Genomic DNA, 14,735 nt, shown 5'->3' on the forward strand with positions numbered 1-14,735 from the left:
CAGACCAATATTAATAAGTATTGAAAAATTCATAAAAAATATTTAATCAGTGCTTTTAAACTAATCTCCACACATTTGCAGTCGATACTCATTCATCAGAAGCTTTCCTTGAGTTTTTATTGCTAATTAGCATACCACATCTTATCACCTAGTTTGGGAATACTGGAAATATCTGACATAATTAGAGGAATTTTCTCACATCAGAGTTATTTGAGTTATGTATATCTATTACAGGATTCAGTATTAATTTGCTATGTGACGTAAGCAAGGAGACAGGGGTTTGGATGGTGTGGAAAAACTATCAGACACCTCAAAATCCAAGTTTTGTAATTTGCAATTCAAGCACACAGTAAAAATCATATTCATTGCAGATGAGTGCTCTCTTGACTGAAGAAAGCCCAGCGGCAACAAAAAAGAAACAAAGAACCCGCCCAATATACAAACAGACCCCCAGGAAAACCCACATTTTGCCCACAGGATAGAATATCTTCTGGAGTGAAATTGAAATATGTTAAGTTTTATTTTGAGCAATGCTAACCCCAGATTTTTGTCTCTTTTTTGATAACATGGTGATTGGCAGACATGAACCCACCATTGTATGAATGCAACCATTTGTTATAGCAGTCACCAACTTCTGATATCAGCCCATTTCCCTCTCAGCTAAAACCATGTCAGGCAACATCACACGGCATCAATTATTTTTTTTTTACTCATCCCAACAAATCTTCACTACTATAAAAATCCATTTTCTTCTTTGGAAATACTTAGAAGGGTTGCTTGTAAAAAAAAATCAACTGATTTTGTAGTGAGAAGGAAACATGGCAATGCAGGAGAATCATGTCTCTGCAGTGAATTCTGGTTAGCTTCAGCTCCAGAGGCCACAGGATCCATGGGAAATGTGGTGTAGCATCACAGGCAACTCCTACTGTTCAGCAAACAGACAACACAGGTGTTTAAATTGGACAAAAGCACTGGAAACACTACCAATATCCAAGCATTCTGTTTCAGCACACTCTCCCACCTGCAGTCTGCCATCCATTTCAAGACTACCAATCAACTCTTCTCATTTTATGCTGATTTTATATGCAAACAAGCTCCTTGTGCATACACTCATCCCAGTGACTGTTGCGAACTCAGTTGTTTAGTTTGGGCACTTTCAGTGACAAACCATGCAACTGAAAGATAAAGCTCCATGCCTCCATCTGTTTGAAAGAAGGTTTCTTAATATTCTGTATATGTTTAATCCTCTTTACTTGCTGTTTCCTCAATTTGTCATACAAATGTATTCTTCCCACTGAAATCAAACTTAAAATAAAATTTGCGTTCCATGGGTAATGGCCTCCCCTCAGACACCTGGAGAATGATTCTCCTCTGTCTGGCATCTTTTATCAGAAAATCCAGTTTTTCCCCATGTTAGAGTTAGCACCAGTGCAATTATGACTGTCACAACACAGTCATCCCAGTGTATTAGGCTGAGTGCTTCCCACTGAAATAAGAAACAATTAGTAATTAAAGTTCCCATTCACATAGATTCCATTCCACCCTGTCTTTTTGAGGAAGGGGGAGGTAAACACAAGCCTGAACTGCTGTATAGGGCTCCTGACCCACCAGCAGCTGGGTTTTCTCCCTTACTGTCAGAATTAGTTTTCTTCATTTGGGATGAAACTAAAGCCGGCATTTTGAACTCTTATGTTTCAGAAATTATTTTGGTGTCTTCATTAGCAAGTGGTCTTTATTATTCCCTCCTGGTGATATTTAAGCCAATTCCTATTTCCCCTGTCCTCATTTTCAGGTTTCTTTCATACTTTGATTAACTTGATTGATATCCCTTCAAGCATAGTATCAAAGTTTTAAAAAGCAATACCAATATCCCCGGGAATATATGCCAGGTCAGTTTAGTATGACATGGCACTTAAAAGTTGCCAGTTCTTGGGGTGTCACTACAAGAAATAACACAATTTGGCTATCTCCTGCTGACCTGCTTGCTCCTTGTGATGGGAAAACACCAACCTTGTGTACTTTAAAACTCCCAGTGAGAAATATTTTGGTCTCTCTCCAGTCTGTAGGCGATACATAGTCAATGAAAGGTCTTTTGCAAAGTACTCCTCCTCCACTGAGGAGGTGGCAGACAGGCATGGACATGAGAGAGGGTCAGAGGTACAGCTGATACCTGTTACAAACAGTTGGTAGGGCAAAACAGAAAAATCCCGTCACCTTAAAGCTGCCTTCTCCTTCCCCCTCCTCCCTCTCATTCCTCTGCTCTGTCACATGGAGTCTCTCTTGAAACACGTGAGGGATGGGTGAAACAGATAACACTGAAACTTTGGGAAGGGGAATAGCCAAGAGATTCCTGGAGCTGCCTGATTCAGTACAGGGGTGGCAGGGAGAGAACAAAGCCCCCAACCCTTGCCACAAAATACTGCTCTGCTGGGGAATGTGTCCAAAAGTGGCCTACTCCTGGGGAGTAAAAAAAAGGAAGAAGCACAGGGGAACAGCGTGATGATTGGAAGGACTAGAAATCACAAAAGTGAAGATTGACTTTTGGGCTGAAAAAGCAGCCTTGCCTCCAGTGACTGATTACCAAAGTGACAGAGCTGGCAATTCCGGTTGTCCCAGGCAGAACAGGGCTGGCGGGTTATACTGTTCAAAAAACAAACCAAGACAAATAAACCAACCAAAAAAAAAAACCAAAAACCAAACAAAACCCCAAGCCCTGATCTACAACTTTATCTTATTTATCTGTTTTTTTAAGGCTTTATGGCTGTGTTGAAAAAGGATCTCTCCTTTTGGGGAAACCCTGACACTGGGGCTGACAGTTCCAGAGTTCCTAGCGCTGCACTTTTAAGGAGCTCCTGTGCATCATGTTTGAATTAAAGGAAAAAAAATAACTGGCATGTCATGATGACTTGATTGATGGCAAACAAGCTTCTAGTGAGGAGGCAGGAGAATCAGAGCTCTTGCAACACAATATGGAAGATTAATGCTAAGTATATTAGTATTGATGTGGGCAGTAGATTACACTTAATAAACTGTTTTAAACAAGGAACTCACACAGACTGATAAACAATGGAATTTCAGAGGTTCTTTAAAAGATCATATGTATCATCATAATGCAGAATAGTTATAGTTTAATTTGGAAATTCATCTTCATTGTTTCAGTGTTATTCAGTATTATTTCAGTACTATCTTGCTTTCCAAGGCAAGGAAAAAACCACCAGAAACACAGGAAAACACTTCCACCAGAGTCCTTTCTTTCTCATCATTAGGAACCAGTACTATATTTGATGAACTCCTCCAGCATGAAGAATACAGTTGCTCCCTATCTTGGACCTTTTATGTGAGAGGCCTTTGCACACCTTATAAATTCAAAGATATGAATGTGGTAAAAGTACTACATATGATAAAGACTAATTTCCCAGCCATATGTTTTTTCTCTGTTTCTGTAATCTGGTTCAAGAATCTGTGTTATCTAGCACTGAGCTGAATGGGAGGTATCTGTGCTCTGGCAGTAACAGAGCATCCTACTGAAACATTGACTGGAACAATAAAACAATAACGTGTCTTGAACACTGAAATTATGTGTGCTCCAAAGCCTTTTAAAGAAGGGCAGAGGGCAGGGAATACTCACAGAGCAGTAATAAATATCACAAAAAAAGGTCACCCTCTAGTTGAGACAAAACTTTGTATTCCTTGGAAAGGAAAAATCTAAACTGTCTGAAAAATATCTTTTTAAGCAATGTTGAACTACAACAGAATATATTTTACAGCAAAACATAAGGTACCTAACCCTCAGAGTTAAGTCACAGATAGCTGGGAGTTGGTATTTGAAAAATGACTCTCTTCTACTTATGAGTTGATATATGGATTCACATCCCTGATTGTAGGCATCAGACACACATTCTTCCTTTTAACTTGCAATAATGCTTTCAGGGCATATACAAGAGCAGTAACCCACAGAAAACAGGCGAATTACAACACTGACTTAGCAGCAAAATTGTTCTTATATTTTCTACTAATGAAAAACAGGTGTTTTTTGTCAAAATTTAAAGTTTTCATTAAAACATGTTCATGTTTGTCTCAAAAAAAAAAAAAAAAAGAAAAAATGGGAAAATGTCCACAGTTTCTTAATCTTAAAAAAATTCTAAACAAAAAAAGGAAGAAAAAGGAAGAAAGAAAAAGGAATAGATCAAGGAAAATAATTTTATCAAAATATTTAATATTTGAAATAAAATGCAAATAAATTTATTTAATCTGGTTTTCCTCTCTAATAACACAACCAAAAGTTTCATAATAAAAAAAAAAAATGCTCCCTTTCAGATGAATATTCTGCTTCACTAAAGATCGTTCTTTGAAAATATTGTGATTGCTGGGAAATGTTTTCCACCATGACTACATATCTCACAGTTTGAATCTAAGCTAGAGTGGTAAACATTTGAAAAATAATTTAAAATTTATATTTGTATAGCTAGAAATCATGACTTTTCAAGTACTACATGACATCACAAAGCTTTCCATCACCTCCCGCAGCTCCAGCCTTTCACAGAAAAAGGTTTTGCTGCTACTCTTTAAACTACCATGCTTTTTCATGAAGAAAAACTGCTTAAATTGGGAATACATTTATGTACCTAGATCCTAACACATGACATGTATTGTTATTTTATGTTGCATTTTGTTTATGATATTCCAAAGGGCACTTCACTGGGTCTGACAATGGTATGCCCTTTACAATTCTTACACCTTACAGGAAGATAGGGGCAGTATTTTCTTAGGGGATCATTATTATTGGTGAAGACTTATTAGAATCATTTTTACTCATTGAAGATGTGAGTAAAATGAAGAACATATTGCCAATGTCACCTCTTCTGGCACATTTCAGGAAGCAATTTAACAGCTACTGTGGAAAATACTATCATAAAGGTTAACAGGATGGACACCATAACAATCATTTTAATGGAGTTTTAGAAATTCCAGTTACATCCTTTTCTACTTTTTTTCCAAATGGTATTCTGGAGGTTTATAAAGGAAACTTAATGATGTGCATGCTTGTGCATGAAGAGATTTTGTGCATCAGTATTCCAGAACTGAAAGCACAACCAAGAAGACCTCAATGTTACTTGTTGGTGTGCCTTTAGGGCAAAAGAGTTATATTATTTAATCTGGGAACCATGGCAACATAGAGGTGCAAGATCAAGTACAGACTGAGTTCAAAGGATCAGGTTGTCAAGCAACATCTTAAATGAACTCAGGTCTGGCAGGGATCTCCAGATATATCTATGCAAGTTAAATCAAGGCTTCTTAACTGTCAGTGTTACTCAATCTTACTCATACAAGGACACTGAGAAAATCTGAGGACAGACAATGTAGTTAAACATGCAGCAACACACAGTGGCTTCAGTACCTGCTTTCAAAGGCCTCCTACCAATAAATTAGTTTAAATAAATTAGGTAATTCTTTTTGTATGGAAGGTTCAAGAATCTTTCCTCCAAAATGTTTAGTGTTTTAATGAATGTCATTGAATGCATTTATAATGAACCATTTATATTTTCATCATTTACCTTTGAGGGATAAGAAGCCTATGTAGCCAGGGAAACCATGTAGTTCAAGTCTATTTACAAATACTGACATTCAGAGGATTGATCAAAATTTTAAGTTTACTTTTCAGGGCTGAGATATTCTTCTTTGATGAAAGGAATACCTTTGTTAATACCACGGCTTTGTTTCTCTGGTGCATTTGTTATTTTATTCTGGTGTTTTGGTTATACCTTCACCTCTTTCTTTCCCTCACCATCAACATTTCAGCTGGTAGGTCTTCTCACTCAGCTTGTGGGCTACCTCTCTAGCCAAGCCTATACAATCCTTTCCTCTGCACATGTCCCTTGCAATCTCCTTTCAATCAGCTTTGTTCTCTAATGTGAGTGTAGTGAAAGACTTAAAAGCCATCAGTATCACTACACAGCTGTAAGTTTAGCAGGGCTTCCCCTAATTAAAGCATTGTTGAATAAAAAGGAGAGGCAAGGCGAAGCAAGGCAAGGTGAGGAGAGGAAGCTTACATGAAATTAAATTATTTAAGGGTGTTTTATTAGAGGTATCCACCAGTTATGGGAACTTAGCTGCAGATTCTCTAATTTGCATTGGTGTGTCTTCTGAAGTAGTGATTAAACCTTATTCCTAAACCTCATTCCCCTACTTCACTGGATTTCCACCCTGAATATCTTGTGTTAATTGCTTCTTAAAGTTAGCAACAGCGTTCATCTCTTCTTTAGAAAATGCTGCTTCTCTTTGATGATGAAAATGAGCAAAATTGCAATGGAATAAAGAGATATAAACTTGATGGACAGAAATAGAAAAAAAAGTACAGAAAACATTTCTGTGAAACTGAAATTTAACTTTCTGCTGAAATCAGGTTACTGACTTCTTAACTGATGCACATTTATTCTAATTCATTTCAAGCAAAACTAAATGTAAATTAATATTGAAACATGGATAAAGAAACCATGCTTTTCTGTGATCACTAGGCTTGATTTTCATCTAAGGTGATTAGTAGAAGTTGTAGACAGTCCACTAAAAATTGCATATTATCTCTTCTAAATAATCAGTTACAATGGGTAGGCTTCATAATATGACACTCCTTAAAAAGATTGATATGCTTTGAATTTTCTGATTAATGTTGACAAGTACATGCCACTTTTGTTATGGCAATTAATAATGCATAAGATTGGAGTGTCTCCTGCTTCAACTCTGAACTTTTCTTTTTTTCACTATTTTATGTTCCAGAAAGATTGACACACTAAAATCTTTAGAAATATCTCTTTCTTTTCTTGTTTTTTGGAGGGTTTGTTGCTAATCTCTCTATTGTGTTATTCTGTGAATTACAAATTGCTAGAAATAGAAACAAGCACTCAGGACAACAGCCCATTTAGACAGTTATCTGTCCAGAGGAAATCTTCATCGTCCTTTGGGTATATTGTTTCTTGGATATATTGTATCGTGCTACATCATCTGAGGAAGTCAGCGCAAATAATTCATTAAAAAGTGCAGGGAAATGCATGCTTATAGTATAGTGAGTCTGAGTCTGATATTTTGCTAATGGTCTGAGTCTGGTATTTTGCTAATGTCAAATTACTTCAGTTTTGGATATGGCTGTACTTCAGATTTTGGTGCAGCTAATGCAGATAGAATGAGACTTTTCTAATGAGCTTACCCAGCTGCTGGTTTGCAGTTTAACCTTGTAAGCACAAAACTGAACAAGGATTAATTTATGCTTCTAAATGATATTATTCCTTTGGAAGCTACATTTTAAGAGGCTTTAGAGTTTTATTTAGTAGTAGTAGCAATTAGCAGTATTAGAATTTTATTTGGTGTTATATTTGACATGTTATTTGACAGTACTTAGGATCATGATGTTACATAGTAATGGAAGTAGGTAAAGAGCAGAGTTACAGTGAGGAAGAGAAATGAGAATGCAGAATTATTGTCTTAATGATTCATACCAAAACAAATTTACATGTCCCTAAGCACAAATTTGGTTTAAACAGAACTAAAAACGTGTATATTTTACATATTCAGTCTGGGATCATAGCATTTATTCCAACAAATCTGAATCAGTTTCTATTAATGTCTTTCATTCAAAAAAAAAAAAAAAAAAAAAAGAACTAGGATACTTGTCCAAACAAAAAACATTTTAAATGTAGGTGATGAATGATTTCTTCATTGCTAGAGGCAGTCATCATGTTTCTTAAATTAATACATCTTATTTGCCCCAACATTTACTTTGTCTAAGTATTTGGTAACATTGTATTATTGTAACATTGATCAAAACAGTCTGGTGAAATCATACTTAAGTATTTATTTCATTTTATTTGGGGAATAAGAATAGACTTACCATAAAAGCTGCTGGCAATGCTGGAGGATATCCCTTGTCCCAGATCTCCAACAGGTTCCAAAAACACTATTTCTGGATTGCTTCTTCCTCTACACTTAGCTTTGAGAATTTCTCTTTGTGTTTAATTTTATTGTTTACAATTAACACAAATATGACATACCTCTGGCAACCTTCAAAGTCGTCTACATTTTTGCATTAAATTTATATATGAAAATTAGGCATTTAGAGGGACTTCCTCCACCAGTTGTAGGTCTTCACAGCTGTCCAAGTCAAACGGAGATTTTTATAGAATCACAGAATGTTTTGGCATGGAGGGGACCTTAAAGACATCTGGTTCCAAACCTCCTGACAACAACTTTCCACTTGACCAGGCTGCTCAAAGCACCATCCAACCTGGCCTTGGACACTTTCAGGGTTGGGGCATCAACAACCTCTCTGAGCAACCTGTTCCAGTGTCTCACCATCTTCACAGTAAAGAATTTTAACATCCAATCTAAACCTGCCCTCTTTTAGTTTGCCCTGGGAAAAGGTCCCTCTCCAGCTTTCTTTTAACCCACTCTAGGTACTGGAAGGCTGCTCAAAGGTCAGCACAGAGAGTTCTCTGGGATCAACAGCGTCAACTCTCACTCTCTGTCTTCATAGGAGAGCTGCTCCAGCCCTCTTATCCCTCTTATTATACCACCAAATTTGTCATACAGGATTTGCCCTTAGTGAAGACATGTCAGTTGTCACCAATCACCTCCTTATCTTCCATGGCCTCAGCATAGTTTCCAGGAGGATCTGTTCCATGAACTTGCTAGGCACAAAGGTGAGACTGGGTGACCTGTAGTTCCCTGTGTCTTTCTTTTTACCCTTTTTAAAAATGGGGGTTATGTTCCTCCTTTTCCAGTAAGTGGAAACTTCACCAGACTGCCACAACTCAAATACACTTCCAAGGGTATACATCAATATACAATAGACATCCAAGTATAAACACAGCTGGTGTACATTTTTTTTATATCTTTCTGTGGTTACTTGACAAATTCATATATTTTATGCTTGAATCCACTTTTCCTATATTTTAGTTTATTTGCTGTCCTTTCAACAGCATTTTATGTCTGTGGAGCCATAAGCTAATGTAACAGTAGCTAATACTGGGCTTAGCTCATTTCTATCTCCATGTGTAAAATGCTTTTTTCACCTCTCATTTATATATTTTTATCTTCTCTTTTAATAATGGAATCTAACAGATTTAGAGTTGCTTCTTGAGACCCATGTAAAAAGGTACATTTTATAGCTGGATAGTAGTTGATCATCAATGCCTTTGGATTTATCCCCTCAGAAAGCTTTTCATTTTTCTGTGTTTTTTATTCCTTTTTACCCTGTACATTCTACATCATGATCTTTATGGTAAACAGTATCCTAGTAACAGAAGTAATTGGCTGTAGAGCGCAGAAAAAAAAATATTAACTTGCACTGCACTTTCAACAAAAAGCAAGGCTGGAGGCAAGCTTACAAATATCTGATGGACATAGCCCAAAATTATAGAATGGGAAAGGTTAAACCTGGAAATTAAAATATGCAAAATGTTTTTTGTTTAATGTAAATTAAAGATATTGATAGTAAAAAGAAAATATTATACATTACTTAATCTGTGTATCTTCTCTTGAACAGTCTCAATCAGTAAAATTCCTGAACACAGTGGAATGATTCAAATGGTTAAATTCCAAACCTTGTTTCAATGCCCTGCTGAACTAGGATCTTTCTGCTTCTGTTCTTACTAGATACGTGTTTAGTCATGTGATAATATAGAATATTAGGAAATAAAATCCATTAAGGTGCTGCAACTAGTTTTATACCTAATATAATGCAGCATAAACATTTTTAACTTAAGAAACAAACTGTAAAAAATGCCTAGCAGATGGAGCCCTAAAATATTTTTTCATGCATAATTCAGTGCAGTTTATATGTTTGCTCGGCTGCAAAGTATTTCTGAAGATACAAGTAGATGGAAGATGTGTCATATGCATATAACAATGTAAATGTTTTAACACTTAAAGATCCACTATAGTAGAGGTTGAAAGTTGTATTTTAAATGTCATGATATTTTTTTCCAGAAGTCCAGCAGTATCCTTTCAAAACAATCATCATTGATGTTAAAAGAAAATGTAAATTGTAAAAGATCTTAAGTTATTTTTAGCAAAACTCTATTCTAATTGAAATATCTCATCATAGTAAAATAATTAAAGGGGCATAAAAATGACTAGTCTGATCTTAAAAACAAATTGCCTGACCTCTATAATGATGACACTTCTTTTAAATACTTCCAATAAGATATTTCTTCTCTTACTTGCAGAGCATGGTAGAGACAAAAAGAACTGAAGGTTCATGCAAATAACCCCAAGGAAACAAACACAGAAGAAATAAAGAAATTTATCCTTCAAAAAAAGTGTTTTCAGTGAAAAATAGGAATTTGGTTGCAAACTTCTGACTATGATGGTCCATTTTAAATTTCATACTCCCTACTTAAAAAATATTTCAAAAATTCCAGGAGAAAGAAGTAGGATTCTACTCCCTAAAACCAGATAAACAGATATTGTGGGATTTTATGCTGTTTAAACTGTATCCTGTGTCCTTGTTTTCCTTTTATCTATGAAAAAGCAAAAAAAACCCTCCAAATCTGAGAACATTATTAGGCATGACTAATAGAATCTTCACACAACCATACAAGCTAGGATAGACCCATCTTGTTTTTCTTTGTCCTAGGTAGAAATGGACGTAAGCCCACGTCTAGATATCTTCGTCATTTAACTTAAATAAATCTCAGACCTAGAACTATATTTTTCTACCTACAGTGGTTTCTAAATTCTTCTGCAGGCAGGTAATGCATCCTCCCTATGTCATCTAAGTACTTTGATCCTACTTTCAGAGCACTACTGGCAGTGCAAGAATGAGGTGCTTTCTGCACAAGCACAGTATTTCTAAGCCAGGGATCAAAGAAGACAGATAATACTTTCAAGCCTTCCCTCCTTGACATTTTTCTAGATGGGACACGCAGTTAAAACAAAGCATTCCTAAGCATCTGGCTGGGTGTGAAAAGGGGGGGGCAAGGAGAAGTACACTGTACATTCTGCTTTTTCTGTACAAGCTTTGCTGCTCTGAAGTGAAGACTCCTACCCTTACCAGGTCAGGTAGTGAGTAACAGAGACAGAAAGTGACTTCACAGCCATAAGGTATATCTGTCTCTGCTCCAGAGGCAATCTGTGTACCTCATGTGATTAAAAACACTTAATCAGTCTTGAAGTTTCATAGCAAAGCTGTCATCACAACCCAGGTGAGTGTCCTTACCGCTAGGGAATTTTACCCTCTTCCTCGTTCTCTGGATTTAAAATTTTTTATTATGCAGTGGCACAGTTTCAATCAGATGATGAAGAGTTTTTTATTTTTTCATTCCCAGACTGTATACTTTCCTACATCTTGATTTCTACATTCCCCAAAATGGGTCTGGAGAGCAAAAGGAAAAACACAAGATATACCCAAAAGCCAGCCATACGTTTAATATGTGAAGATGGAAATTCTCTACATAGCCTGGTACTGAGTGTTTAAAAACTGAGTGTCAGCAGCATTCATTTAGTACACACTACTGCAGCTGCTGGAGCTCTAGCATTCATTATGGTCATTAATCCAGAAAGGGCAGACTGCTTAGCTGCTGGGGTTGGTCTTTTGTGACTGAATTTTCTTGAAAGATAATCAAAGTGGGTTGTGATTCAGTAGCATAAATCTTAGCATCAGAGAGGATTTCCACTTATTTTTGGTAAGTATCATAGAGGAGAAGGAAGGGGTATGAAGCAGCTCGTTTTGCAGAATAACATGCTTTTTAAAAGCTTGGTCAGTGATGACACATCACTGAATGACTGTGTTTCTCACGGGTATCAGACAGGGAAGTGTTAGGATTTAAAATTCCTATTCTGGAATTTTAGACAAAAACCTCCCTGAAGTTTAAACAGTCATTAGGAGAGTGGCATTAATCAGGTACTTCTCAGTGCATTGGATATGACAATGCAAGGTTGACACTTACAAACCAAACAACACATTTTCCTAAATCTGAGTATTTTGTCTGCTTGGCAGGAGGAGTTATAACATAAAAGATAACAATAAGGAAAAAAATGAAAGAAATTCTCACACATAATACAAACTTCAAGTATTCTTTTTATTACTAATAGCAAAGGCAAACTACTCTTAAACTTTGAGGATTTTTTCTTTGTAACTTTATTTTTCATTTGTGAGCAATGAAGAACGTATTAAACCAAAGTTATTCTCTTGCAGCCCAACTTGAGTCCATAAGGCTTTTGAGATGCTTTGTATCTAATCTTTTGTAATAAATATTGCTACCCAAAGCAACTTCATATCAAATTCTCTTAAAGTAAGTGTCACAATGAAGAGCTCTGCCTTATAATTTAAACTGTTTCACAGTTTTTTTCACATAAATCAGGTACAATAAAATATTATCTGCATAAAAAGGCTTTATTATTGGATAACAGTAGAATAAATAACATTGGAGGGTGTTTTATAACTGAGCTGACCCCCAAATCCTGAATTTGTTATCTTCAAATATAGCTTTATTTTCCAAGGAAAGTACCTGCAACACCATTCTTTTATACATCAGACTAACATTATTATTCTACATGGGGAACCTACCATGATTTATATTAAAGGAATGTTTTTTAGGCATTTAGGAGATGCTGTATAAGCATTGCAAAGCCTATAATTCACATCTCCCAAGTTCAGCAATGTTTCATAACCTTGACAGTGCAATTAGAGACGCACAGATAATCAAGCCAGTCTTTATCTCACTAACCACTATAGCACAAACTCCAGTGGGTGTCTGGAATTCAGCATCTTTCCATATGTATAAGAAACCTTCAGTTGCTGTGCCTTGTGTTGGCACAATCTCATTGTTCTCAGTACCAAACTCACAGGTCAGAGTTATTGTGGGAGAGGTCTTAAGAAAAATTTGCAATATCCTTTGTTTGCTGTACAGGTGAAGTTTTAGGCAGATTCTTATCAGTTTTGATGTAAATAAAAGCTACCAAGAAGAGCATGGAAAAGCCATATGATCTGCCAGGGTGTTTCCAGGACTCTGAATTATTTGCAGTTTTAGCCCCCTGTAAACTGGGAGTCCCTAGAGCCTGGCTCAGGTCTTCTGGTCCTCCAGTGAAAAAAGAGACTGTTGCTGTCTTAGACTCAGAGTGTCAGACTAAGATCTGTCACCACATGTATGATGATTCAGGAGCAGTCTGCTTGGCATAATTATTCAGAAGTGAGGGGTGGTGCATCCTGTGGGTTCCAAACTAATTTCCACCTGACAGCCTGGCACAGAAGGACACTGCTGCAGAACACACAACAGTCCAGCTGGCCACAGAGGGGACCTCATTCTTCCTGGTCACCTGCAGTCCCTGAGAGACCTAGAGGAACCAGCAATTTCACAGAATCACAGAATATTCTGAGTTGGAAGGGACCTAGAAGGATTTCCAAGTCCAACCCTTAAGTGAATGGCCCAGATGGGGACTGAACCCAGAACCCTGGTGTTATTACTACTGCTCTCTAACCAACTTAACCAACTGAGCTAATCTCAGGGTCAATTTCCAGGTCTCTGTCTTTGGGTTGGAGATTACCCCCAGACATTCTTTGCTTCCTGGTGGCTCCCAGTTCAGAGTTTTGGCTAAGCCTTTCCTCCTGCCCACATGGCTGGCCACACTGCTTGTAGTGTTTTTGGGCAGGGTTGCTGCCTCTTGCTCCTTAGAGCATATTTTGGATGCTGCACAGGCAATGGCAGAGGAAAGGGAAATGACAGAGAAGATGAAAAGATCTGTCTTAAGCACAGAACTATTATGTCCTAATGTAAGTAAAAAACATTGTAGTAATGTATGTCAAAAACATAAACCAATTTTTAATATACATACTCTAGTAGAATACATTATTTTTGTAGCTGTACTTGCACTCTTTTTCTTTCTTTTTCCATTTGTTCCTGTATCAAGTGATATCTTAAGTGATATTTTTTACATTGTCCACATATCTGAACACCCAGATCTCACATTAATAGAATGTGAAATAAACTATTGCTGGCAAGTGATGATTCTCACTGAGCTGTGAAGTATACGGACCAGATTCTCTTAGCTCTCTGCAAACTTTCAGTTAGATTTAAGTGAGCTGACACTTCTCTCCAAAGCTCCTATTTCCATTTTTCTTTTTTTTTTTCCTTTTGATTTTTCTGACCATAATTTGGGGCAAGTCAGGACATCTCTATTTTTAATAGCTGAGAACCTGTGAGATCCAGTCCCTGAGGGAAAAATATTATTTATTATTCCATGTAGTTTCCTGACTGCTAAAAAAGAGAATAAATATGATCATAAAAATGTGACTTATAGCTTCCTCTGAATCCCAAGCATGTATCTTTTTTAGCCATCTATTTTCTCTCCTCCAGATCATGATCCCACATGCACTAAACAGTACACACAGAATCCACCTGAAAACCTCAACTTAAGGGTATCACATACCCCCTCGTATAGGGGGATCTTCTACATCCTAGTTTTCCAGCTTTTAAATTGTATCTTCTATAGAGAAGGTGCCTTATTGACTAGAAAGTGTACCTTTACCAGCTTACCACTTCCAGCATTTTTTGCTCCTTCAGTATTCCCAGCAGTTAGAGAAATACTGTTATCCTTCTCTGAGTGCAGCAGACGAACTGAGAAACGAGTTAAATGACTTGCTCTGGGCTGTACAGGGACTGCCACAAATTAGGATATGATACTGTTAAATAATACTGTAGAGGAATACACTTCCCTCTGAAGCTGAACCTCCCAGTTTAAACAGA

General features: G+C 36.9%; 1 protein-coding gene across 2 annotated transcripts in view; it reads right to left on the reverse strand.

Moving 5' to 3' along the window:
* Positions 1–837: 837 nt before the first annotated feature.
* STS (steroid sulfatase) overlaps positions 838–14,735 on the reverse strand; it is a 112,789-nt gene continuing 98,891 nt past the window's right edge. Inside the window, exons 10-11 of one of the 2 annotated variants that reach the window (XM_069003880.1) lie at positions 2,011–2,170; positions 838–925 (exon numbers count right to left, since the gene is read on the reverse strand). In XM_069003880.1, coding sequence (XP_068859981.1) covers positions 910–925; positions 2,011–2,170 — 176 coding nt within the window. In that variant the 3' untranslated portion in view covers positions 838–909. The remainder of the gene's footprint in view (positions 926–2,010; positions 2,171–14,735) is intronic. The other variant, XM_069003887.1, reaches the window with a different exon arrangement.

Source organism: Aphelocoma coerulescens, chromosome 1 (genome assembly GCF_041296385.1).
Source record: "Aphelocoma coerulescens isolate FSJ_1873_10779 chromosome 1, UR_Acoe_1.0, whole genome shotgun sequence".
Classification (NCBI taxonomy): Eukaryota; Metazoa; Chordata; class Aves; order Passeriformes; family Corvidae; genus Aphelocoma; species Aphelocoma coerulescens.